Consider the following 26,631-nt stretch of genomic DNA (forward strand, 5'->3'; position numbering starts at 1 on the left):
AAAAAAAAAAATGTCTGAACAGTTTTGTACATTACTTTTTAAACGTCTGCTATTATCCAAATGTCATTGAATCAGGTGGTTCAGGATGTAGAAGAGCTCTACTTTTATTATGGTTACTGAACTGCTGCTTGCTTTTTTTGTATTTTAAAACAGTTGGTTTTTAATGTGAATTTTGTAATTTCTTTTAAAGATATCTGTGTTATATCTAAATTTTTATTACTACTAGGAGGTCCATGTCATTATTTACTGGACCTAAGACCTCGAAGAACCCTATACACCAAGAAGGAAGTCCATGGCATTATTAACTGGACCTTAGACCTCGAAGCACCCTCTACACCAAGCATGAGGTCCATGTAAATATTTATTGGACCTTAGACCTCGAAGAACGTTGTACACCAAGCACGAGGTCCTTGTCATCTTCTGGACCTTAAATCTCGAAGAACGTTGTACACCAAGCATGAGGTCCATGTCATTATTTACTGGACCTTAGACCTCGAAGAACACAGAACACCAAGCATGAGGTCCATGTCATTATTTGCTGGACCTTAGACCTCGAAGAATGTTGACCTCGAAGAATGTTGTACACCAAGCAGGAGGTCCATGCCATTATTTACTAGACCTCAGACCTCGAAGAACACAGAACACCAAGCATGAGGTCCATGTCATTAGGTCCATGTCATTATTTACTGGACCTTAGACCTCGAAGAACCCTCTACACCAAGCAGGAGGACCATGTCATTATTTACTGGACCTTAGACCTCGAAGAACCCTCTAGACCAAGCAGGAGGTCCATGTAATTATTTGCTGGACCTTATACCTCGAAGAACACCAAGCATGAGGTCTATGTCATTATTTACTGGACCTTAGACTTCGAAGAACGCTGTACACCAAGCATGAGGTCCATGTCATTATTTACTTTACCTCGAAGAACACTGTACACCAAGCATGATGTCCATGTCATTATCTTCTGGACCTTAAACCTCGAAGACCGTTGTACACCAAGCAAGAGGTCCAGGTTATTATTTACTGGACCTTAGTCCTCGAAGAACGCTGTACACCAAGCAAGAGGTCCAGGTCATAATTTACTGGACCTTAGACCTCGATGAATCCTCTACATCAAGGGGACCGTATCGAACCTCGAAGAACCCTCTACACCAAGCATGAGGTCCATATCATCATTATTTACTTGACCTTTGACCTTGAAGAACCGCTGTACACCAAGCATGATGTCCATGTCATACTTTACTGGACCTTAGGCCTCAATGAACCCTCTACATCAAGCAGGAGGTCCATGTCATTATTTACGGGACCTCAAACCTCGAAGAACCCTCTAAACCAAGCATGAGGTCCATATCATTATTTACTTGACCTTTGACCTCGAAGAACCGCTGTACACCAAGCATGTGGTCCATGTCATTACTTGCTGGACCTTAGACCTCGAAGAATGTTGTATATGAAGCATGAGGTTCAGGTCATTATTTACTTGACCTCAGAGAACACCGTACACCAAGCATGATGTCCAGGTCATTATCTTCTGGACCTTAAACCTCGAAGAACGTTGTACACCAAGCATGAGGTCCATGTCATTTACTAGACCTCGAAGAACGCTGTACACCAAGCATGAGGTCCATGTCATTATTTGCTGGACCTTAGACCTCGAAGCACCCTCTACACCAAGCATGAGGTCCATGTCAATATTTATTGGACCTTAGACCTCGAAGAACGCTGTACACCAAGCATGAGGTCCATGGCATTATTAACTGGACTTTAGACCTCGAAGAATGTTGTACACCAAGCATGAGGTCCATGTCATTATTTGCTGGACCTTAGACCTCAAAGAACCCTCTACACCATGGGTACTCACAAACTTTCTCTCGGGGGCCAAATTTACAGTGTGGTTTGTGGCTGAGGGCCGCACCGGTGGGGGCGGAGGCAGTGGGGGAGGAGGCGGGGCTAGAGCAAAAAAAAAAACTATGACCATGAGGTTGAACACAGGCCCCTGCAGTGGACGCCTTCGTCCACTGAGCCACCAGACCCGGCATTCACACATCTTTATCTATCTATCTCTCGCTCCGTCTCCCTCCCTCTCTCTCTCTCTCTCTCCCTCTGTCTCCCTCACTGTGTCTCCCTCTCTCTGTCTCCCTCACTGTGTCTCCCTCTCTCTGACTCCCTCCCTCTCCCTCTGTTTCCCTCCCTCTTGTCTGTCTCAGTCTGTCTCCCTACCTCCCCCTCCCTCCCTCCCTCCCTCTCTCCCTCTCTCTCCCTCTGTCTCCCTCTCTGTGTTTGTCTCCCTTTCTCGGTCTCCCTCCCTCCCTCTCTCTCTCTCTCTGTCTGTCTGTCTCCCTCCCTCCCTCTCTCTCTCTCTCCCTCCCTCTCTCTCTCCCTCCCTGTCTCCGTCTCCCTATGTCTCCCTCCCTATGTGTCCCTGTCTCCTTCTCTATCTCTCTCACCGTCTGTCTCCCTCCCTCTCTCCATCTCCCTCCCTCTGTCTCCCTCTGTCTCACTCCCTCCCTCTGTCTCACTCCCTCCCTCTGTCTCCCTCTGTCTCACTCCCTCCCTCTGTCTCACTCCCTCCCTCTGTCTCACTCCCTCCCTCTGTCTCCCTCTCTCCGTCTCCCTCTCTCCGTCTCCCTCTCTCCGTCTCCCTCTCTCCGTCTCCCTCTCTCCGTCTCCCTCTCTCCGTCTCCCTCTCTCCGTCTCCCTCTCTCCGTCTCCCTCTCTCCGTCTCCCTCTCTCCGTCTCCCTCTCTCCGTCTCCCTCTCTCCGTCTCCCTCTCTCCGTCTCCCTCTCTCCGTCTCCCTCTCTCGTCTCCCTCTCTCGTCTCCCTCTCTCGTCTCCCTCTCTCCGTCTCCCTCTCTCCGTCTCCCTCTCTCCGTCTCCCTCTCTCCGTCTCCCTCTCTCCGTCTCCCTCTCTCCGTCTCCCTCTCTCCGTCTCCCTCTCTCCGTCTCCCTCTCTCCGTCTCCCTCTCTCCGTCTCCCTCTCTCCGTCTCCCTCTCTCCGTCTCCCTCTCTCCGTCTCCCTCTCTCCGTCTCCCTCTCTCCGTCTCCCTCTCTCCGTCTCCCTCTCTCCGTCTCCCTCTCTCAGTCTCCCTCTCTCAGTCTCCCTCTCTCAGTCTCCCTCCCTCAGTCTCCCTCCCTCAGTCTCCCTCCCTCAGTCTCCCTCCCTCAGTCTCCCTCCCTCAGTCTCCCTCCCTCAGTCTCCCTCCCTCAGTCTCCCTCCCTCAGTCTCCCTCCCTCAGTCTCCCTCCCTCAGTCTCCCTCCCTCAGTCTCCCTCCCTCAGTCTCCCTCCCTCAGTCTCCCTCCCTCAGTCTCCCTCCCTCAGTCTCCCTCCCTCAGTCTCCCTCCCTCAGTCTCCCTCCCTCAGTCTCCCTCCCTCAGTCTCCCTCCCTCTCTCTCTCTGAATCACTGTTTGTCTCCCTTTCGCTCTCCCTCCCTCTCCCTCTGTCTCCCTGTCTGTCTCCCTATCTGTCTCCCTCTGTCTTCCCCCTCTCCCTCGGTCTTCCTCCCTCTGCGCACTCTGTCCTCCTCCCCCTGTGACCTCACCTGCTGCTCTCACTCCCTGCTGCCCTCCGTCACCTCACCCTGCTGTCCTCCTCACCCTTTGACACCTCACCCACGCTGAGACAGCTTCTGAGAACACACACAGCCGCCGCCGCACCCAAGTACTTAACAGGTGTTTTAAAAACCATTCACTTGTTAATGAGGCTTTATTGTATTTCACCTCTTCTTAGCGCCCCTGCATCAGGGGCGCTAAGAAGAGGTGAAATTCAACAAAGCCTCATTTACAAGTTAATGGTCTTTAAAAGAAATCGCCCGGGCCCCAGAAGCTCCATGCTGCTGCAACCGGCGATGTAAAAAACACACAGGTATGATGTCTGTAAGGCCCGCGGGCCGCCACGGAAGGCTTGCCGGGCCGCCGCTGGCCCGCGGGCCGTACTATGAGTACCCGTGCTCTACACCAAGCATGGGGTCCATGTCATTATTTACTGGACCTTAGACCTTGAAGAACGCTGTACACCAAGCACGAGGTCCATGTCATCTTCTGGACCTTAGTCCTCGAAGAACGCTGTACACCAAGCAGGAGGTGCATGTCATTATTTACTAGACCTCAGAGAACGCTTTACACCAAGCACGATGTCCATGTCATTATTTTCTGGACTTTAGACCTTGAAGAACGCAGAACACCAAGCATGAGGTCCATGTCATTATTTACTGGACCATAGACCTCGAAGAACCCTCTACACCAAGCATGAGGTCCATGTCATTATTTGATGGAAAATAGACCTCGAAGAATGTTGTACACCAAGCAGGAGGTCCATGCCATTATTAACTAGACCTCAGACCTCGAAGAACGCAGTACACCAAGCATGAGGTCCATGTCATTATTTGCTGGACCTTAGACCTCGAAGAATGTTGTACCCCAAGCAGGGGGTCCATGTCATTATTTGCTGGACCTTAGACCTTGAAGAACCCTCTACAACAAGCAGGAGGTCCATGTCATTATTTACTGGACCTTTGACCTCGAAAAAATTCTGTACACCAAGCATGAGGTCCATGGCATTATTTACTAGACCTCGAAGAACACTGTACACCAAGCATGAGGTCCATATCATTATTTACTTGACCTAAGACCTCAATGAACCCTCTACATCAAGCAGGTGGTTCATGGCATTATTTACTGGACCTAAGACCTCGAAGAACTCTGTACACCAAGCACGATGTCCATGTCATTATCTTCTAGACCTTAAACCTCGAAGAACGCTGTACACCAAGCATGAGGTCCACGTCATAATTTACTGGACCTTAGACCTCAAAGAATGCTGTACACCAAGCATGAGGTCCATGTCATTATTTACTTGACCTCGAAGAACACCGTACACCAAGCATGAGGTCCATGTCATTATCTTCTGGACCTTAGTCCTCGAAGAACGCTGTACACCAAGCAGTAGGTGCATGTCATTATTTACTAGACCTCAGAGAACGCTTTACACCAAGCACGATGTCCATGTCATTATTTTCTGGACCTTAGTCCTCGAAGAACGCTGTACACCAAGCATGAGGTCCATGTCATTATTTACTGGACCATAGACCTCGAAGAACCCTCTACACCAAGCATGAGGTCCATGTCATTATTTGATGGAAAATAGACCTCGAAGAAACCTCTACACCAAGCATGAGGTCCATGTCATTATTTGCTGGACCTTAGACCTTGAAGAATGTTGTACTCCAAGCAGGGGGTCCATGTCATTATTTGCTGGACCTTAGACCTCGAAGAATGTTGTACACCAAGCAGGAGGTCCATGCCATTATTAACTAGACCTCAGACCTTGAAGAACGCAGTACACCAAGCATGAGGTCCATGTCATTATTTGCTGGACCTTAGACCTCGAAGAATGTTGTACCCCAAGCAGGGGGTCCATGTCATTATTTGCTGGACCTTAGACTTCGAAGAACCCTCTACACCAAGCATGAGGTCCATGTCATTATTTGCTGGGCCTTAGACCTCGAAGAATGTTGTACACCAAGCAGGAGGTCCATGCCATTATTTACTAGACCTCAGACCTCGAAGAACGCTGTACACCAAGCAGGAGGTCCATTTCATTATTTAGTGGACCTTAGACCTTGAAGAACCCTCTACAACAAGCAGGAGGTCCATGTCAATATTTACTGGACCTTTGACCTCGAAAAAATTCTGTACACCAAGCATGAGGTCCATGGCATTATTTACTAGACCTCGAAGAACACTGTACACCAAGCATGAGGTCCATATCATTATTTACTTGACCTAAGACCTCAATGAACCCTCTACATCAAGCAGGTGGTCCATGGCATTATTTACTGGACCGTAGACCTCGAAGAACGCTGTACACCAAGCAGGAGGTCCATGTCATTATTTACTGGACCTAAGACCTCGAAGAACTCTGTACACCAAGCATGATGTCCATGTCATTATCTTCTAGACCTTAAACCTCGAAGAACGCTGTACACCAAGCATGAGGTCCATGTCATAATTTACTGGACCTTACACCTCAAAGAATGCTGTACACCAAGCATGAGGTCCATGTCATTATTTACTTGACCTCGAAGAACACCGTACACCAAGCATGAGGTCCATGTCATTATCTTCTGGACCTTAAACCTCGAACAACGTTGTACACCAAGCATGAGGTCCATGTCATCTTCTGGACCTTAGTCCTCGAAGAACGCTGTACACCAAGCAGTAGGTGCATGTCATTATTTACTAGACCTCAGAGAACGCTTTACACCAAGCACGATGTCCATGTCATTATTTACTGGACCCTAGACCTCAAAGAACCCTCTACACCAAGCATGAGGTCCATGTCATTATTTGATGGACTTTAGACCTCGAAGAATGTTGTACACCAAGCAGGAGGTCCATGCCATTATTAACTAGACCTCAGACCTCGAAGAATGTTGTACACCAAGCAGGAGGTCCATGCCATTATTTACTAGACCTCAGACCTCGAAGAACACAGAACACCAAGCATGAGGTCCATGTCATTATTTACTGGACCTTAGACCTCGAAGAACCCTCTACACCAAGCAGGAGGACCATGTCATTATTTACTGGACCTTAGACTTCGAAGAACGCTGTACACCAAGCAGGAGGTCCATGTCATTATTTACTGGACCTAAGACCTCGAAGAACTCTGTACACCAAGCATGATGTCCATGTCATTATCTTCTAGACCTTAAACCTCGAAGAACGCTGTACACCAAGCATGAGGTCCATGTCATAATTTACTGGACCTTAGACCTCAAAGAATGCTGTACACCAAGCATGAGGTCCATGTTATTATTTACTTGACCTCGAAGAACACCGTACACCAAGCATGAGGTCCATGTCATTATCTTCTGGACCTTAAACCTCGAACAACGTTGTACACCAAGCATGAGGTCCATGTCATTTACTAGACCTCAGACCTCGAAGAACGCTGTACACCAAGCATGAGGTCCATGGCATTATTAACTGGACCTTAGACCTCGAAGCACCCTCTACACCAAGCATGAGGTCCATGTCAATATTTACTGGACCTTAGACTTTGACGAACGCTGTACACCAAGGATGATGTCCATGTCATTATCTTCTAGACCTTAAACCTCGAAGAACGCTGTACACCAAGTATGAGGTCCATGTCATAATTTACTGGACCTTAGACCTCAAAGAATGCTGTACACCAAGCATGAGGTCCATGTCATTATTTACTGGACCTCAGACCTCGAAGAACGCTTTACACCAAGCATGAGGTCCATGTCGTCATTTACTGGACATTAGGCCTTGAAGAACGCTGTACACCAAGCAGGAGGTCCATGTCATTATTCATTGGATCCCTCTCCTCCCCCCAAACATGGAGATCTTTCTTAAAATCATAGGCATACAGAAACGACCAGTGTAAAAGTATGTATAACATTTGGGTTGGCAAGGAAGATTAGCAAATAGGAAACTAACTAAGCAACTATTGCAATGCTCGCAACAATGGAATAGGAGAATTTGGGGGCTCTATTATTTAGCATAAGAGCTGACAACTGTAGTTCAGACAGGAATTCTAGTCTGTGTCCAATAGTAAGACTAAAACTTTAAACAAATCCCACAAAGTTCCCCAGACTGAAATAACCCCCAGACAAAGGCAGAAACAACATTTTAACCATGAGGGTGCTCTCTGTTACACAGGTCTGAAATAAAAATATAACTTGTCTGCACAAACAACTGAGTTGTTTTATGCCTTTGAAAAGCATCCAGAAATAAGTTTGGCAACAAGAAGGGGCGAGGGAAAAAGAGAAAGAACAACATGAACAGAGATGCTTTATTGTGGGACACATCTGTCATGTCAAGCTTCAACTAAGCTATTAACTTTGCTTCTGCATGGTGCACATACACTGGGTGAGCACACATCAAACGAACAGGGGAAGTTAAAAAGGCCTAGAGAAACCCTAACAGAGACCACAACACACAGCGGTTCTGCAAAACCAAAAAAAAAGAACCAGACTTACGAGTAAGACTCAAATTTGGCAAACAGTAAGGACATTTTGATTTAAAACAAAACAGTGCAACAGCAGGTAGCAACGAGGGGGGTTACCACACAGGTTACAATTGTGTACTTTGTATAATATTCAGATTATCCTTATGGGCTTAGCTATATTTTAGTTAAGTACGTACAAACAGAGCGTGAACGGACTTTTAAAAGACATTTAAAACGCTTACGAGGGTTAGTTTTAACCCAAGGGGGATCTAGCGATGCCTGGGACTTTCTAATGTAGTGCAGTTGGTTCCTGTCTCTGTGTGCAGGACACAGTTTGCTGTCGACGTTTAAGCGCAACCTGCGGGCTAACTACAGCCTGCAGAAGCCGGAGCCCTGCCACCCTGGGGTATATCCCTTGTAGCAATGGATTTTAGGCATTAGAGATGGCCACCGTGATTGCTTTGAGACAGCCATGCTGTGGCTTCTTCCATCCTGAAATGCAATTAGACTGATATCAGTTCTGCCCTCCTCCTGTCCACTCCATCATTTTATTTACCTCTGGCTCTCAGTTTGTAAGTCAGCACAGAACATCATATCTACAGTCCCTTATTTTCAGCTGCAATTTGATTATGTGGACGTTTCTTGTTTTAAACCGATGTTACTGTACAAAACCTTCTCGTATTTCCTAAATCAAGCACTTCTTTCCTACTCTACTCGCACGGTAGAGACGGCTCTGCGTAGAGCACTTGGATAGCACTTTGGGTCTGGTTGTCACTATATGAAACTGCATAAACAAAGTTGTGAAAAGTTTAGAGACATAGGAGCAGGCCCCTGAACACTGGGACTGTCCCAGGAAATCTGAGGCATTGGGAAGCCTTACATGGGGTCCTCGTCCTTTCCTGGCACATAGAGCCCGATCAGAGCTAGTGGAGTCGGGGAGGGGAGGACGACAGGTGCAAGGTGGACCATGGAAGGTCTATTCTTCTCTTTATTGCAGAAGTCCGATAGGAAGGAAGGCCAAGACGTCAGTAGCCTCCCCTGGCTGCCAGACGCAACGAAGCCAGGGTGGAGAGGGGGACAGGAGGCTAGGGTGGACCATGGCATCCCTCTTCTCTTACACCAAGAGCCCCAGGATTATGCAGGAGTGAAGGGGAGGGTGTGGTGGTGGTGGTGGACAAGGGGTGTGCAATTTGCTTGACCGCAGCAGCCATCAGGTGAGCTGGAGTGAGGGTGGAAGGAGAAGGTGCACAAGTAGAGGGGATGGTGGGGGAGGGTCGGTGGTCAGTTGGTTTGACCGCTGGAGCCACCAGGAGTGGTGGACTGAGGCTGTAAGGAGAGGGTGTACAAGCAGAGGTGATGGTGGAGGAGTGGTTGGTTGGACATGGGGTGTGCAGCTTGCTAGACCCCAGGAGTGGTGGAGTGGGTCTGGGAGGAGAGGGTGCACAAGCAGAGGTGATGGTGAAGGAGGGAAGGGTGGTGCCGTCAGGTGAGGTCGAGTGAGGTTGGAAGGAGGGTGGTGGAGGAGGGGAGGGTGGTGCATCAGGTGTGGTGGAGTGAGGTTGGGGAGGAGTGGGTGCACAGGTAGAGGTTATGGTGGAGATGGGGAGGGTGGTCAGTTGGACATGGGGCTGTAGCTGGCTTGACCCCTGGAGCCACCAGGAGTGGTGGAGTGAGGCTGGGAGGAGACTGTACACAAGTAGAGGTGATGGTGAAGGAAGGAAGGTGCCAGCAGGTGTGGCGGAGTGAGGATGGAAAGAGAGGGTGGCGCCATCAGGTGGGGTGGAGTGAGGATGGAAGGAGGGTGGTGGATGAGGGAAGGTTGGTTGGACATGGGGTGTGCAGCTTGCTTGACCCCTGGAGCCACAAAGTGTGGCAGAGTGAGGCTGGGAGGATGGGGCACAAGTAGAACTGGAGAAGGGAAGGGCGTCTGTTGGACACGGGGTCTGTAGTTGGCCTGACGCCGGCAGGCGCTGCTGTAAGAAGGAAGGCGCCAAGAGGACGATGTATACATAGGTGCCCTGCATGGCAGCAAGAAGTCATCCCGGTGGGTGCAGGAAGGGGGGGGGGGGGCTCTTCCTTTACCTGCCTCCAGGAGGTTGTGGGGTGTGAAGAGGGCGGGGGGCATGATGAGGAGGGTCCAAGGCTAGGTATGGGGGTGCACCACAGACATTAAAGAGCTCTTCCCTCTAGGCTCGTTGTGGGGGGCAGGGGCAGTGGGGCTGCAGTAAAAAGCTTGCGAGTGTAGGAGGGGGTACATGGCTCAGGTGGGTGCGGGGGTCTCACCTTCCCTGACTCCCGGTAGCCGCTGCTGGTCGATGCTCGGCTCCATCACGTCGGTCTGTCTGTCCCCCGAACCCTCGGCTCGGCACACACAGGGCAGGACAGACACCCTCCCCGCCCCAGCACTCCCCAACCCTCCCCCTGCGGTTAATCAATTACTACTAAAGAAAACACAAGAGAGACCCGCCCCCGGGGGGGGGGGGAGAGAAGAGGGGGGCGGTGAGGCGTGTCAGAGTCGGACGCCATCTTGGAGTGTGCAATAATAGAGCGCTATCGGGAGGGGGGGGGGCTTCTACCAGGCTGTATCGGCAACAGTGTGAAGTGTAAACGGCGAGAGGCTCAAATAATGTGTGTATCATCGAAAAGCTAAAGAACGACCTTAGATATTGAAAAAATATATATATTTCAATACGAATGTCAAGATAATATTTCGAACTCTAATTTATGAACTAGACCCGAGTAAAGACACAGTACATGATTATTCTGTTTTATTTCATGTTTTCTGCCGTCCCTCGCCGTCGGACAGCCTCCCCCTCCCAGCAGCGCCTCCTTGTCCTTCTTTTGTGTCCACGGCCCGCATTGACCACACTCTAACCAGACCGGAAACCGCGAGTGAAAGTGGGGCGCGCGGGGGTCAGAGGGCGGAAGGGGCTCGAGGCTGGTGCCGGAGTTTCACCCTCCACCTGATGGCGTCATTCCACTAACTCTGCCCAAAGGAGTGGGTAGTAAGGACCGCTCTCCTCACTCACTGTTAAGAGGCACCTTTTAATGTGTTTAACGAACCCAGGCACCTGCTGCACAAATCTTTCTGTTCTTCTGTTGTGTGTTTTGCAGTTTTAGATAGCGCCGCCATCTCCATGGGTATAGAGGCGCTTTACATAACACCAGTTCCCTTACACAGAGGCACATTCATTTCTTGATAGGCACAGCGAGATAAAGTGATTTGCCCAGAATCACAGGATGCTGAGTCGACGCCGAGGCTCGAACCCGGTGCCCCAGCTCCAAAGGGGGTTGCTCTGGCCGTTATGCTAGAGGCCAGTGCATTTTCTGGCGTAAACTGCAGACAGTTTGGTCCCTGGATTGACTCACCGTACATAGTATAGAGGGTTCACGTGCCTGCTGTAAAGCAGTACGTGCAGCATATAGCTCCTAGATTTATATTTGGATGCACCCCGCTCGGCGGGTTACTGTTGTTGCAGCAGAGAGCCCCCTGTGATCTGCCGTTCACAAATGAAATGTGGTTTAATATAACATATGAGTTATGAATTGGTTACTAGGAACTGCATGCAAACCGCACGTATAGGAAATTACTGTTTTTTTCTTCTATATTTTGTTATTCAGAAGTTATTAAAATGGGTTTCCTTTGACAGTAATAAAGCCTTATTTTAAGTAAATTAGAGATGGTTCATATGGACAACCATGACTGACTTTCTTACAGTGCGACCCTCCTGACCTTTACATGTAGTTTACTCGACTAAGCATTAACATTTAAAAAACGCCACATAAATGGGTGATAGTTTATTTAAAGGTTCATTGAAGTGAGAGGAAGTAACCAGGGTGTTCTACACCGCCAAACTTTAGAAACACCTTCATTTTTAAAGATATTTTGAAGCAAATGTGTAAAAAGTATAATCATTTTTTACATTTCAAAAAGTGTATTTCATTAACATGCAAAACCTTTCCCATTAGATTATATCAGTGCGCTCAAAAGTATTTTTATTAAAAGTGATAATTTTCAAACGTGAATTTAGAAACATTCATTCTTTCCCCCACCGTGACAACAATGACAGTTGGGAGCTAAGAGGCAGGCCAGGTATGTAAACTCTATGTGTGGCCTCTGTCCTGAATTCATATATATGACAATGGAGCAAAAGGAGGTCAAGAGAAATAAAACAATTGCCTAGGATCACACAATTTGTTTAACTGGACAAGCCAGGATGAATCCCAAGCATTTGTATTCACACTGTGCAGTTCAGACAATAGAGGAATATGCTTCACTTCCCCTACACACACAATGCCACAAACCCCCCCCCCCCCCGCCTTTGACCCCTCTTCCTGACTGCCTCCCTGCTGGCATCAGTGCGGTTCTCTGTCACATCACAGACCAAACTTTGTGGCCCCTGGAAAAATGTTTGTGACTACCCATGTCTTACATACATAGTTATTCAATTCAATTCAATTGTTCTTTATTTCGGTCACTTGGACCATAAAAGAATTACAGCATAAAAGAAATTCATATCATTGGAATACAATAAAATTTACAGTTAATTTAGCAATTTGTAAAACCATCATTCGTTCAATAGCTTAATACACTGAGTGCGTCTGCGCCACATTGAAGTTAAAAATTTTGCCAGTGCTAAAACAATTGGGGCAGACAGATCACTTTTCAAGATCCTGTAGGCTGGATGATAGTGCCTAAAACCCAGATTCCTCAATATTGGAACAAGCCAGTAGTTTCTTGCTTTCCTGTATGCTGGACAGAAGAATATTATATGTAAGTCGCATTCCCTCCAATAGTCGCACGCTGGGCATTGGAGTGAGCTCTCAACATTTGTCCATCGTGCAGTGTGCGCTTTGAGAGGAAGGGTGCCATACCGCCACTGCAGAAAAAGTTTCCTGGAAATTGGGGGCGCAATATTGTCAAGAACATCCTCCTGCATATATAAGTCTTTTACCCCCAAGAATTTGCCCGTCAAAGATCTCTCCTCTGCATTGGTTGTGTTAGTGCGCATTTGATATTCATAATAAACTTTTGAGAGAGACTTTCGTGAAATTCTGGGGCAGATATTTTCTGGGTCGGACCATAGATTTTGCCTGCCCAATGACTCACATAATTGCTTGACATGTCTGAGCCAAGGAAACCGTACAGGGTTGCTCAGTTTCATTATTTCCTGAAGCTCGGCTCTGAAATTAGACAATTCTGGTACCGACCATAGTCTCTGCCAATACAATAGCGGTTTTAAACTTAATTCTTCCAAAATCGGTCCTAGGCCTAAGTCCAGTCTCAGTGGTAAAAGAGGGGTGCTAGACGGGAGCCCTGCTAGTTGTCTGATAAAATTATTCTCAGTGACCTGGAGAGTATGAGTGGCAGAATGCCCCCATAATTCAGCACCATAAATCACTGCCCCTTTAGCTTGCATCCTGTAGATCTGTAGCCGAGAAGAAAGTGGCTGATATGTCAAACCACGGGACATCCTTGCCAGACCACCTGTCATTTGGGTTAGTTTGAGTCTAGCCTTAGTGCAATGTGAGTCCCAAGTCATAGACTCATTTAATGTTATCCCAAGGTATTCAAATTTGGAGACCCTTTCCAGCCTGATGGGTCCTAGTGTGGGGTTGGGACGTAATTTCTTGGGGGGGTTGAAGATCATGTACTTGGTCTTTGAAGCATTGATCTCCAACCCCCGGATCGCACAGAAATTTGCGAATCCATCAAGGATCCGCTGAATGCCCATTGGAGACTTTGAGAGCAACAGGGTGTCATCTGCAAAGAGAATAGCAGGTACCCCTGTGCCTCCGAGTCTAGGAGCATCAATGTTTTCCAGCGCATTTAAATGATCGATCACCCCGTTGACAAATAGGCAGAACAGAGTCGGCGCCAGCACACAGCCCTGTCTGACCCCCCTGTCAACGGGGAATCGGTCAGTCAAGGTGCCCCCCCTTCCAAACCTCACCCTTGCATAATTCCCCGAGTGGAGTCTTTTTAAAATGACTAATATATCGTTGGGAACCCCCATGTCATCCAGAACGCCCCAAAGTTTGTCCCGAGGGACTAAATCAAATGCGGCACGTAAGTCAACGAAAATAGTATACAAAGGGCCACCTTCTATTAAAACAGTTTTCCAATGAATGCAATTTAATCTAAAAATCTGATCAATGGTGGAGACTTTCCTCCTAAAGCCAGCCTGATATGTGCTCAAGATGTTTGATTCGTCCATCCACTCTTGTAAGTGATTGAGAATCAGTCTCCCAAATAATTTTTGGGAGACGTCTATGAGACTAATTGGTCTGTAGTTGGCTGGGAGCAGAGGCGAATCCTTTTTAAAAATTGGGACGATCTCTGCTCCCAGCCAAGTATCAGGAAGCTTCATGCCCTTAAGAATAGAATTAAATAAAAACACAAAATATGGTGCCCATACTTCAGGTTCCTGTTTAAACAGGTCTCCCGGAAGGCCATCCAAACCCGGTGCCTTTCCTGACGCCAGACCCATAATGGCTACTTTAACTTCTTTGAGTGAGAGTGATAGTGACGAACTCAAGGATATACTTGTTTGTGCCTGGACAGGATCGATCACCGTCCCCTCTGATGGCATATATAGGGACTGGAAATGGTCCTGCCAGGATTTAGCTGAAATGTTGGGTTCGACCGCAGAGACCAGCTCTTCTGAGCCTGTGTTTACACAGCGCCAAAATTTCCTTGAGTCTCTGCACGCCAGATGTTTTGTTAATTTCTCCCACTTTTCCTGTTCCCATTCTAGCTTTGCATTTTTAATTAAGAATTTGTATGCCTTCCTTTGCTCACTAATTTCGTCCCGGTCATGTCCGTTCTTTATTAGAAATAGGAGGTCACTTTTGGCCTTCCTACAGGTGGAATTGTACCAGAGGGGACCAATAGTAGTCACACGGGCCCTGTGGGGATTACTAGTTAGAATTTCTAACACAGAAGTGGTGAGATCTGCATGTAGCTCACCCAGCTCCGTGAATAAATCTATCATGCTAGTGCCACTATTTAAGACTTGAGCCTTCTCTAACAAGGGGGTAACTAAGGCGTACAACTTGGGGAGCAACCCTTGTTTCGTTAGTATCGTCTCCCATTTTATTCTTCGCCTATTGTTAGAAAGAAGTAACCCAGCATCTGGAGACTCTCCATTCCTTTTCAAGGGTTCAAGACCCGCGCAAAGAAGCTCAAGCTCCAGAGCATTATGGTCACTATCCTCTCTTAGCAATATACGAAAGTCACTTAACTTTGCCCATAATGCCAGTGGGACCAGAATGTAATCGAGGTTTGATGTTATATTTCCCCTGTGGAAGGTACATTTTGGAGGTATGTCTGATGGTAACCTTCCGTTACAGGCCCTAAGTCCGTGTTTTAAAGTAAGTGATGAGATTTGCACCGCCAGAGGAGACCAGGCTCTTGGGGCCGGTAGCTGGAAGGGGGGTATGGACCAAACAAGGTCCTCCTCCTTGGTCAAGCTATCCGATGAGCCCATAAGGGGCTCATAATGGCAGTTGAAATCTCCTCCTATTATGTAGGGGACGCCTTCAGGGATTGTATTAAGGGCAAGATCAAGCTCATCAATAGTACTTGATTCTTTCGAAAAGCTAACTGGCCTTGAATAGACATTTATTATCAATAGCCGGTACAAGTCTGGCCATTCTAGGAGTACGGCCAAAATATCCTCCGAGTTTAATGCCAACGGGGCAGCCCTGCAGCCTAGGTCTGTGGCTATCCAAATTGCCAGACCGCCAGAAGGGCGGCCCTTGCCACACCATTTAGCATTCTTTGAAAAGACAGCAAAGCCAGTGCGAGTAAATTCTTCCCTCAGCCAGGTTTCTTGGAATAAACAGATGTTCCTATTCTCTATGAAGGTATTCCAAGCCGGGCAATTTAATTTGTTGGATAAACCTGCCACGTTCCAGGATAAAATATTTAGAAGGGGAACTTTGATATTCTCTAGGTTGGGAGATAGTGATGTAGTGTCCATGGGATTTGCATTCGGGTTGGCAAGGGGTTGGTCTTGTGCAAGGCTCCCCAGCACCGCACCGCTAAATTCAATAGGAGACACTTCACAGGGATTCAGATTCGTTTGTGTCTGCTGAAGTCCAATAATCTGGGTAGAATTGTCAGGTGGGTCAATGTGTAGTGGGGTGCTGTTGCAATTCTCCACCTCCCCTGAGTTTTGCCTATCCAGTCAATCCACTCTATCTAAATAACTAAACCTATTGTATGTTGGAAAGTAGTCATCCCTCATAATTCTAGGAATAGGGTGAATTTTTTGTACAATAGATCTCCTCCTACAGTTCCTTCTGGTAGGCACAAGTTCCCATCCCTCTCCCTCTCCCTCCCCCTCACATCCCTTTGAGGGATAAAAGAAAGACAGGGGGAGTGTTTGAATTGGCGACCCCTGCGTGTTCCGTGGCCAACTACAGATATACTTAACAGTGGCAGGGTCCCTGAAGTTTATCACTACACAGTCACCCTGGATAGACTTCCTAGTGGAGCCTATCCAGGGTGTTCTTCTCACCATAAGAACCTCGCTATGTGAGCCCTCAGGCAAAGGTCTGTTGATGGACAACCAGTGAATAATTTTATTTTTTAGTGCTCCCACTGATTCTCCGGAAGAAGTGGTTAATTCCGGAATACCTGCCAGAATCACCACGTATGGCATAGCTTGAGGTGGGAGATTAACTATCCTGTGCTGTGGGGCCAGCGTTGGTGTCTCTGGAGGGGGAGGAGCCGAGGCTTCTTGTCGAATTGTATTAGCGCTAGTTGGATTGAGTGGCAAGGATTTCCCTGATGTACATGCGGAAGGTTGTTGCGTTGGAATAGGGATAGGTAGGGGTGGGTGTTCAAAATTATTATCCCTCTCCTTATTAGTCTTGCCATTGGAAGACTCATTCCCCTCTACTGTGGATAATAAACCCGTGTGAATTTTCACTAGAAGTGACTCTATCTTGGAGATGCGAGCCTCCAAGGGATTGAGGATTTCCCTTAGGAGGATTCGGATATCCAAGAGAGTGGGTATCTCATTCCCTATTGTACAATTAGAAGTAGGGGGTGGCACAGGCATGTTTTTAGCAGATGATGCCCCATTTTGCCCAAGTTGCCTTAATAACTTTGATTTTGGGATCTTATGGGACGAATCGTTTTTGGTAGAACACTTGGGAGCGTTCACCTTACGTCCGCCAGAGGAGCCAACCTTTTTTGGGGATTTCTTTTTCGGTATTGCCCCCTCCCTTAACCTCCGTGTTAAATCTAAAGTGGAGATAGGATTGTCGGTGATTATGTCACCGGTAGAGAGGGTTGGAGTCCCCTTCAAGGGAAGTGATGGCGTTCTGGCAGAGGGGAGAGGCATGATGCTTAGTTCCGTAATATCGGACATCTCGCAGTCAGTGGTATTTACAATAGGACTGCACTGCTCAGCTAAATCAGGAATAACATTTAATCCTCCAGGGTCTACCGTGTTTGGGGCAACAGATTTTTCAGGCGTGATAGCAAGTGCCAAGGGGCCTAGCGAGGATCTTCTAACCCAGTCAATTTCCTGGGATATTCGCCGTTCAAGGATGGAAATTTCGTCAATGATTAGAGAACCAGCTTTAGCAAAGTAGGTGTCTAAGGGGCCTTTCGGCGCTCCAGCGGCCCGATTAGATGTGCTTCTAGTTTCCCTGGCCGACATTCTCCTGCAACTCTTCCAGTACAAAATGCAGGGATTGGTAGCACGGTGGGGCCTTGGCCGTACCTTGGCCGTCCTCGAACGGCCTCAAACGGCCCGCTCTTTGCCCGGTCTTCGCCCCGGCCGTCGTCCCGCACGCGTCCCGCTAGCGCGTAGGTGGTGAAGATCGTAGAAATAGAAGATGGGAGTGAGGAGGAGGAGTTGGCGGGAAGAGGGCCCAGGTGCAGCGGTGATCGCCGCGCTCAGCACTCTGGTCCTCGCAGTCCCGCCGGCAAGGAAAATGCACACACCAAAGTCCCTTGATGAAAACAGGGTCCAGATATCCACAGGCAGGTGAGTTGACAGCTTTCCCCCAGCAACGAGAGCCTTCAGCAACAGCTACGAGCGGCGCCCGGGAAACGGGGACCGCGCTGTTTTTAAAGCTGGTAGGGCGGGAAAGTTCAATTTGCAAGAGGAGCTGGCGGGAAGAGGGCCCAGGTGCAGCGGTGATCGCCGCGCTCAGCACTCTGGTCCTCGCAGTCCCGCCGGCAAGGAAAATGCACACACCAAAGTCCCTTGATGAAAACAGGGTCCAGATATCCACAGGCAGGTGAGTTGACAGCTTTCCCCCAGCAACGAGAGCCTTCAGCAACAGCTACGAGTTATTAAAACTCAAAAATGACATCCATATTTTAGTTTAACTCAGGCACTTGTGAAGTGACAGACTGAATACATTTAATTTCTCGATGACATTGGTTTCAAGGTTTTAAAGGTCCAGATACCCCTCAGCCAGGCAGAAGTCAAAAGAAAGGAGTGCTGATGGCCCATTCAGTTATACATTTGTGTTGGGGAGTGGCTAAGATGGTGGCAGAGACGAACGCATGTTAATGAGCTCTTAGCGAGGCCTGTCAAAATCCTGCAATATACTCAGCTTCCCGCCGGCTCCCGTGCTCAGGGGGATATTGTCCTGTGTGTGCGCACTCTCCGCTCCGGGTGCTGTGGGTGGCGGCGCCCACGAGATTAAGACTTGAAGGTGCGGGCTTCTGGCCGGGAGGCCTCTACCGTCCCCGCAGCCTTGCCTGCTCTGGATTTCTCGGCAGCGGGCCGTGCTGCATAAGGGAAGAGGGCCTTGGACAACAGCACTAGGGTGAAGCAAACAACATCCGTCCGGATCCACGTTCACCGGGGGGGGGACGCTCCGTTGGAAACGAGATGCAGTGGACCACGCCCGTCGTACAGTGGTGTGGCTGGACAGTGGCCGCATCCCTTCGGTGCTGGCCCTGGTCCTTGCTGCACACCAACCCCCACCTCACGGAGCCCTCCCCTCCTTTCCTCATCTTCCCGATTCACACCGACACCGCGGCTGCACTACACGACTGCCCCGCAGCGAGCCTTGAGACCTGCACTGCATTGTGGACCCCTGACCAGGAACCGCTGCAGGTGGGGGAATCAATTCGATGTGTGCAACGGTGGGCCACTCTCGGCGCCCCCTGGATACAGATGGGGTCTAAATGAAAACAGTAGCATGTACAACCTCTCAAGCAACAGATGCACCAGGGCTGACACAGATCTACTGCCTGGATATTTCACCCGTTTGCTGCTTTATCATGCCCTGTACGGGCTGGTTCCTGAAGACCAGCCCCTCCCCTTAGTGCATGCCCCCATTATTTTTAGCTTTTCTGTGTAACTACTGATCTTGGATGGGGAGCATTGCAACACATCGCCTTACCGCAGTTGGTGGTCGGGCGGGTACCCGAGGAGGGGAGAGAAACACTGGGACTACCCCAATGGTCGTGGCTGCTAACATGATGGGCCCCATCCACTACCTTATTCTATGCCTTCAGCAGTGCACGCTGATTCTCTTACCGCTCTTGTCCCTATACTACGCTTCCCACTACACGGTTCTTGCTGCAGCAGGTCACCTTGCCTTTTCCACAATGGTGAAGACCAAATCGGACAAGACCCCTGCGCAGACCAGTAGTGCGAAAGGATTGGAAAAGTGTCCAAAGGTTGCGACCCTGTAGATAAAATACTGGTGGCCACACTGTCCGGTCACTCCTGTAGATTTGACGAACTACTTACAGCTGTCCTGGACATCAAATCCACTTTAGAGCCAAAACTAGACTTTCTCTGTATCAAAGTAGGCCTCCACTGGGAGGATCATAAGAAACTGAGAGACCGGGTTGCATACTCAGAATCTACGCTAGCTGCCCAGAGACCCACAATCGACTCTGACAGATGCCTCCGTGCCATGCAGAAAGAGGTGGAATACTTACGAAGCCGACTTGAGGACCAGGAAGGGAGATCGCGTTGTAACAATGTACGTATTGTGGGCCTTCCTGCACAGCTGGAAGGCCAAAACATGGACATCTGCCTGGAGTACTGGTTTGTCAGCACGATATTGCAGGGTAGGCAATCCACTTATTCTCAGTGGAATGGGCTCACAGTGTCCTAGGGAGCCCAACTCGCCTGGGCGCCATGCTTGATGGTGGCACGCCTATTCAATTACAGGTACAGAGATCATATACTCCAGGTGATGAGAGCAAGAGGTCCGTGGACTGTTGAGAATACCCTGGTACATATTTACTCAGACTACACCGTGGAGGATTAGAGATGCAGGTCCTCCTTCCTCAGGGTGAAGAAGTGCTTTCGTGATCACAAAATAAAATGTGCCCTACAGTTTCCCGCCATCGTCCGGGTGCAATACGAGGGCTCTACCAACTTCTGAACAACTCTGGATGAGGCTTGGGCCTGGCTCGAGCAAAAGGGGCTGGCGCCTGCACAAGGGAACAATTCTGGCTCTTCCCCTCCATGGCAAGTACAACGACAGTGCAGAACGCATTCCTGGCGCCGACCGCGAGGACCTGTCAAAGAGGAAGCGGCAAAGGAAAGAGACCGAGCAGTGAAGGACGTGGAGAAGCATGCATCAGTCCCCTAGGCCTCGGAGGCAGAGAGCCAGCGAGACGGCTCACCATTGCTGTCTGACTCCCAGGTTGCAGTGGTGCTAGGAGGCAGCCCGCGGTCTCCCCTCAAATGTCTGAGGACCTGATGCGACATGCCATGAATAGGTTTGGAGATAACACACAGTTACAATCTTACATAAATGACATTCTGTGATCGCACCAGAATACTTGTACACATTTTTTAACAATCCCCACCTAGCATCTTGCAGTATTCTCTTCCTTCCTCTCATCTTAGTCAAATTTATTCCAACAGTTCTTCCACCCTCCCCCTGAGCTCCGGCGGTGTGCAAGGGTTGCCTCTATAACGATTCCACTTGCTCCAGATCTTCCCCCACTTACTCAGGCATCCTCTGTTCATATATTCTGCCTTTTCTGCCACCATGCACCCGTCCATATCCCTCTATCATTCTCCCAAAGATGGAGTCACCTGTGAGCCCCACGCTCGTGCTATGTTTCTTTTGGCGATCATTAGGGCCAATGTCACCCCGATTTGGTCTCCGCTACTCAAATCTGTTATCTCCCACACATTCAGGAGACACCATTTTGGTTCACAATGTAGCTCGTTTCTATACACTCCACTCAGACATTGAATTATTTTAACCCAATATTCCTGAATTTTGGGGCTGGCCCATATTATGTGAAAGAGTGTGCCCACCAAATTACAGCCCCTTCGACAGGAAACTTCCAATATTTTAGCCATCTTTACTAGTGTGGTGCATGCAATATAGGCCCTGTGAAGTATTTTAAGTTGAAAATGGGCCTGTATCGCCACTTCACGGGGAGATGCTATTGCCTCCTGCCACTCCCCGTCCTGGCAGTCCCGGATGTCTTTTTCCCATTTCACTTTTAAATGGGTTAAGGTGTCTGGAGTGTGGTTAATTAGTTTTTTATATGTTAGCGAGATCACCTTTTTAGTTAGATGTTCCTCCAGTAATCTATTTTCGAGCGGGGATGACTCTGGAAGCGTGTCCCTCCTAGGGAGGGTTGCTTGCAGGGCATGGCGGAGTTGCAGATACCGAAATGCCTCCGAGGGGGCCAAGTCATAGTCTCTCTGTAGTTCAGTAAGTGGCCTTACCTTCCCTCCCCTCCACACATCTCGGACTGTCGACACACCCACCAGATCCCACTTACCAAAGCCCTGCCTCTCCTTAAGTCTCTCTAGGAGCTGCGACTCCCACAGTGGTGTTGCTTGGGTAATATTATTTTTCCACCCCAAATCTCCCAGCGCCTCATGCCAGATCTGTACCGTGAGCCCTGTGGGCGCTCTGAGGTGGTTATTTTTAGGCGGTATGTACAGCGCCCTGAGATACCCCGTCAGGCTTAGGTTTAATTGGCCCATCCGGTATGCCGGTTCCGTCATGGGCGTATGTGCCCATTGGTTGACTACCATTAAGTGCGCTGCCCGGTGATAGCTTAGAATATCCGGGAGGGCTATCCCGCCATCGTACCACCCCTTAGTGAGTTTACTGAGCGCTATTCTTGGAGCCCCCCATCCCATAACAACTTTCTTATCTCTCCCTGAATTGATTTAAAATAACTGTCCGGTATTGAGAAGGGCGTATTCTGGAGGACGTACAAGAATCGCAGCAATGCCATCATCTTGAAAAGGGTAGCTCTACCCAACAGGTAGAGCCGGAGCGCTCTCCAGTGCTGTACATCGACCTTCAGTTGAGTCAATGGGGGATTTAAGTTTTACGTCGTGAACAATTCAGGGTTGGCGGTAACAAATATCCTGAGATAGCGGAATCCATCTGACACCACCTGCGCCTTGCAGTCTTTTGGCAAAGCCGGCGCCCCCCCCATGTAAAATGAGGATCACCGACTTCGACCAATTAATTGTATAATTGGAGAACCGTCGGTAGGTCGCGAAAATGTTTAGGATTCTAGCAATCGAGGATCTGGGCGACACCACATACAGGAGGATATCATCGTCGTACAATGATATTCTGTCCTCACTGTCCTCTGACCACCACATGCCCCTAATGAGAGGGTCCCCCCGAATCCAAGCCGCCAGCGGCTCGAGAGCGAGTCTTTGCTCCGGGGGCAGTTGGCCGTCAATCAAGCTCTCCCGGAACATGTTTAACAAATGGGGCACAGTGTGAGTATCCGTTACCTTATAGAGTTCGACCAGGATCCCGTTTGGGCCTAGGGCTTTCCCTGACTTGACCTCCCTGAGGGCCTGCTGGAGTTCTTCACTAGTTAGCCCCTCGTCCAAAGTTTGGACCTCCTCCTGTGTGAGGGGGGGCGAGGTTCTATCTTTTAGGAGTTCTAAAGCTTCCTGTGTGGAGCAGGGAGACTCTGACTTATATATGAGCTCATAGTAATTTGCGAACTCGTTCGCTATACCTTGGGGATCTGTTAGGGTTTCCATGCCTGCCGTTTGTATAGCGGCCACCCACCGATTAGCCCTCTCTTTTTTATCGAGCCAGGCGATGAGCTTCCCCGTTTTATCACCGTGCTCATAGACTCGGTATCTTGTTTCCTCGAGTGAGGCCGCATTCTCCATCAGGTCTTTGTATTCTTGCTGCTTTAAACTCAGCAAATGCTTATTATCCTCGTCGTCAGAACTGACCACCTTTTGTTCTAGTTCTGTTACACTCTTTTCCACCTCCTCTACCTCCTTCCTGTTTTCTCTCTTGTGTCCAGTCATTAGTGCAAGTGCTTGCCCCCTGATGACTGTCTTGAATGCCTCCCACAGCGTTTTAGATGACGTCACAGAGGACACGTTTTCCTCAAAACCTCTTTTTGTCGTTTTACTGAGGTCGTCCCTGATGCTCGGGATTTTTAGGTATCGCGCGTTAGTCGCGATGGGGTTTCTAGGTCTTGGAGCCCCTATCGAGTATACTGCCCATACTGGGGAGTGGTCTGACATTCTCGGGAGATGTCTTGCTTCACTAAAATTCGAAATCTGGTCAGCTGGTGCAATTAGGAGGTCGATCCTAGATCTGCTATTGTGAACATTTGAGTGGAAAGTATATTCACTGTTCCTCGGGTGTTGGGCTCTCCAGATATCACTAAGACCCAGCGCTGTGGGGAAATCAGTTAATTGCGTCTGTCTCACATGGCATGTCCATACTGGGTGCCTAGCTAGTTGGTCGTTGATCATCATATTGAAATCACCCCCTATCATGAGATGTCCAGTCTGTAATTCAAGCAAGAGTGTCCCAAGGTCAGGGAGCGTCAAGCCAGCCATCGCCGGTGGAATGTAGAGTGAAACTATATTAATGGTCTCCCCCTCCCATTTCGCTGAGATCGCCGTGTACCTCCCCAGCTTGTCTGACCATGTCCTTTCGATTATAAGTGGGAAATGTTTCTTAACCAGAATCCCGGTGCCTCTGGAGCTAGCGGTGAATACCGCATGGCTCTCCATCCTGTACCCCCCTGTCTAATGCTTTACATTTATTTCCTAGCAGGTGGGTTTCCTGCAGGAGGATTGCGTCTGGCACATGCCTTTTGATGAATGGAAGCACTCTGCCTATTTTAATTTTATCACCCAAGCCATTAACATTCCACGCCATCAGCCTGTTGTGTCCCATATCCACGGTTAGAAGGTGTTGATTCCCACTCTCATCTCAACATTGTTTTCCTCACTAGGGGCAACTCTCCCCCGTTCTTCGTAATTAACCAGTACTTCTAGTGCCATTGTGTGGTACATTCTCCTTAGTGGTGTGTGCATTATTTTTACAAACACAAACAATAGAACCTCACCCAATGGTGTGACCCCCTCTCTCCCCCCACCCCCCTACCCCCCAACAACCCCCCTCTCCACAACCCTGCCAGGCGAAGTAAAACATCCCACCTCCCCCAACTCAGCAGAGCGCCTGTCGTCCCCACCCCCCTCTGAAAAGATCCAGGAGTACGTGGAACCCCCCACCTCCCCCACCCCCCCAGGACATTCAAATGTGTAGCAGACCCCATTTTCAGATCGCTGTAGTCCAAAGTCTTGGTCCTTGGTTTTCAAAAGAGCTGGAGGAACTTCATCTGCATTGCAAACAACTTGAACGCAAATGGAGAAGGGGATATGAAGTAACCAATTTGCAAACCAATCAGTTGGGCTTGCACACTGCTTGCTTACAGCAATGGTCAACAAACCTCCAGACACAGGACATATGGCGGGCCTTCACACAGACACTAGGGAACACTCATTCTACTCTGGGTTACACAACCTACACACTAGCATAGATTTGGCATTCGGCTCACAAGATGCCATTGCCAGGGTGTCCCAAGTGGAACATCTCGGGCAAACCCTATCGGACCACTGTCCGCTGCTGCGGTTGACCTGTGGGAGATGTAGGTCTAAAATTCCGAAGTGGCGACCGCCAATGGATGCGCTCCGTGATGCCCCACTTCGCTCCTCTCTTTCAGATAACATTACTCCCTACTTCCAAGAAAGGCGAGTTCCAGCGTCTGGGATCAGCGTGGGGTGGGATGCATTTAGGGTCGTAATTCGCGGACATATGATTAAGGCAGTTTACGGCGCTCAATTGATCCTCCGCAAAGAGCTTGTCCATTTGGAATCTCAGATACATTGGTTTGAACATGTGTTCCCCACTACCCTGTTGGCTGCAGCTTCGTTGGCACAGGCTAGGCTAGAGTATAAGATGACGCTGGACCCATTGGGTGCCCCAGAGAGCGACAAAGCTGGCAAGTTAGTGGCTTAGCTGCTATGATCGGACTCGCCTAGGAGTCCAATCACGGCTATTAGTAATGATGTGGGATGCGTAGTTAGTACGCAGGAGGACATTAACACTGCCTTCCACTTGTACTATGCCTCTTTGTACACAGCCCCTCATTAGTGCAACCCAGCGGAATGACAAAACTTTTTGGAGAGCATCACTCTCCCCGATATCTTACCCACGCAATTTGCGGTGCTGGAGTCCCCTAACACTGTACCTGGAGTAGATGACGCTATCCAACAGATGGCGAGAGGGAAAATCCCGGAGGCAGGCTATTGGCCCTTGGAGTTTTATGCGGCTTTCCAAACCCAGCGGGTTCCCCAACTGCACCGTGTGTATATGGATGCATACGGCCAAGGAGTATTGCCCTCCTCACTCCGGGAGGTGGTGCTGGTGGTTCTACCTAAGCCGGGCAGAGATCAACTGCTTCTTGGGTTGTATCACCTGTTGTCCCTTCGGAACTCTGATTATAAGATCTTTGGCAGAATTCTATCTAATAGGTTGATCGAGGTAACCCAACTACTAGTACACCAGGATCAGAATGGCTTTATACCTGGCAGGAACACCTTCCTTAACCTGTGCAGATTCTTTATGCTAATAAATTGGGCGCATACTAAGGGCGAGCACTTTTGAGTTGCCTCGCTCGATATTGAGAAGGCATTCAACACCTTGGGCTGGTGCTATCTACCGGCAGTGCTTGCTGGCTTTGCAGTAAACCCCCAATTCCTAAAGTGGATATTCTTGCTCTGTACTTCTCCAATGGCACGTGTAAAGACTGGATGCGTCATTTCGAACGCCTTTATTATTGCCTTAGGCACCCGCCAAGGATGCCCCTTGTCACAGATTATTTCTGCACTGGCAATGATGCCACTTGCTTGCGCGCACCGCCAACAAGCCATGTACTGGGGAATAAGGGCATACAACCATTGGCACGTGGTCTCACTGTATGCCGATGATGCACTGATAGATTTGCGTGGGGATGCGTCAATCCTACCAGAACTGATGGCATTGCTAGAGCAGTTTTTACGTGTGTCAGGCTTGAAAATGAAGTTGGACAAGTCCCTCCTGTTCCCTATGACATACTTAACTCCAGAGGAGAGTGCTCCCTCATGCCCCACTCCCCTGGTCAAGTGACTCTTTCAAATACTTGGGTGTCCAAATGTATCATTCGACTGCTGACTTATTGGATGGAAATTTGGGCAAAGCAATGACGAGTGTTCGGTCCTCTCTGCTGTTTTGGATGAAGTTACCACTCTCACCCATGGGTTGCATTGCTATTTCTAAAATGCTGATACCGCCCAGACTGCTGTCATTTTTTTCTACCCTCCCCCTCTTATTGCCCCTGAAATTCTTTTG

General features: G+C 49.0%; 1 protein-coding gene across 2 annotated transcripts in view; it reads right to left on the bottom strand.

Moving 5' to 3' along the window:
* Nucleotides 1-10,426, bottom strand: part of CCDC50 (coiled-coil domain containing 50) — a 172,987-nt gene extending 162,561 nt beyond the window's left edge. Inside the window, exon 1 of one of the 2 annotated variants that reach the window (XM_085635870.1) lies at nt 10,267-10,426. In XM_085635870.1, coding sequence (XP_085491996.1) covers nt 10,267-10,312 — 46 coding nt within the window. In that variant the 5' untranslated portion in view covers nt 10,313-10,426. The remainder of the gene's footprint in view (nt 1-10,266) is intronic. The other variant, XM_085635868.1, reaches the window with a different exon arrangement.
* Nucleotides 10,427-26,631: the final 16,205 nt, after the last annotated feature.

This window comes from Triturus cristatus, chromosome 11 (assembly GCF_964204655.1).
Source record: "Triturus cristatus chromosome 11, aTriCri1.1, whole genome shotgun sequence".
Taxonomy (NCBI): Eukaryota; Metazoa; Chordata; class Amphibia; order Caudata; family Salamandridae; genus Triturus; species Triturus cristatus.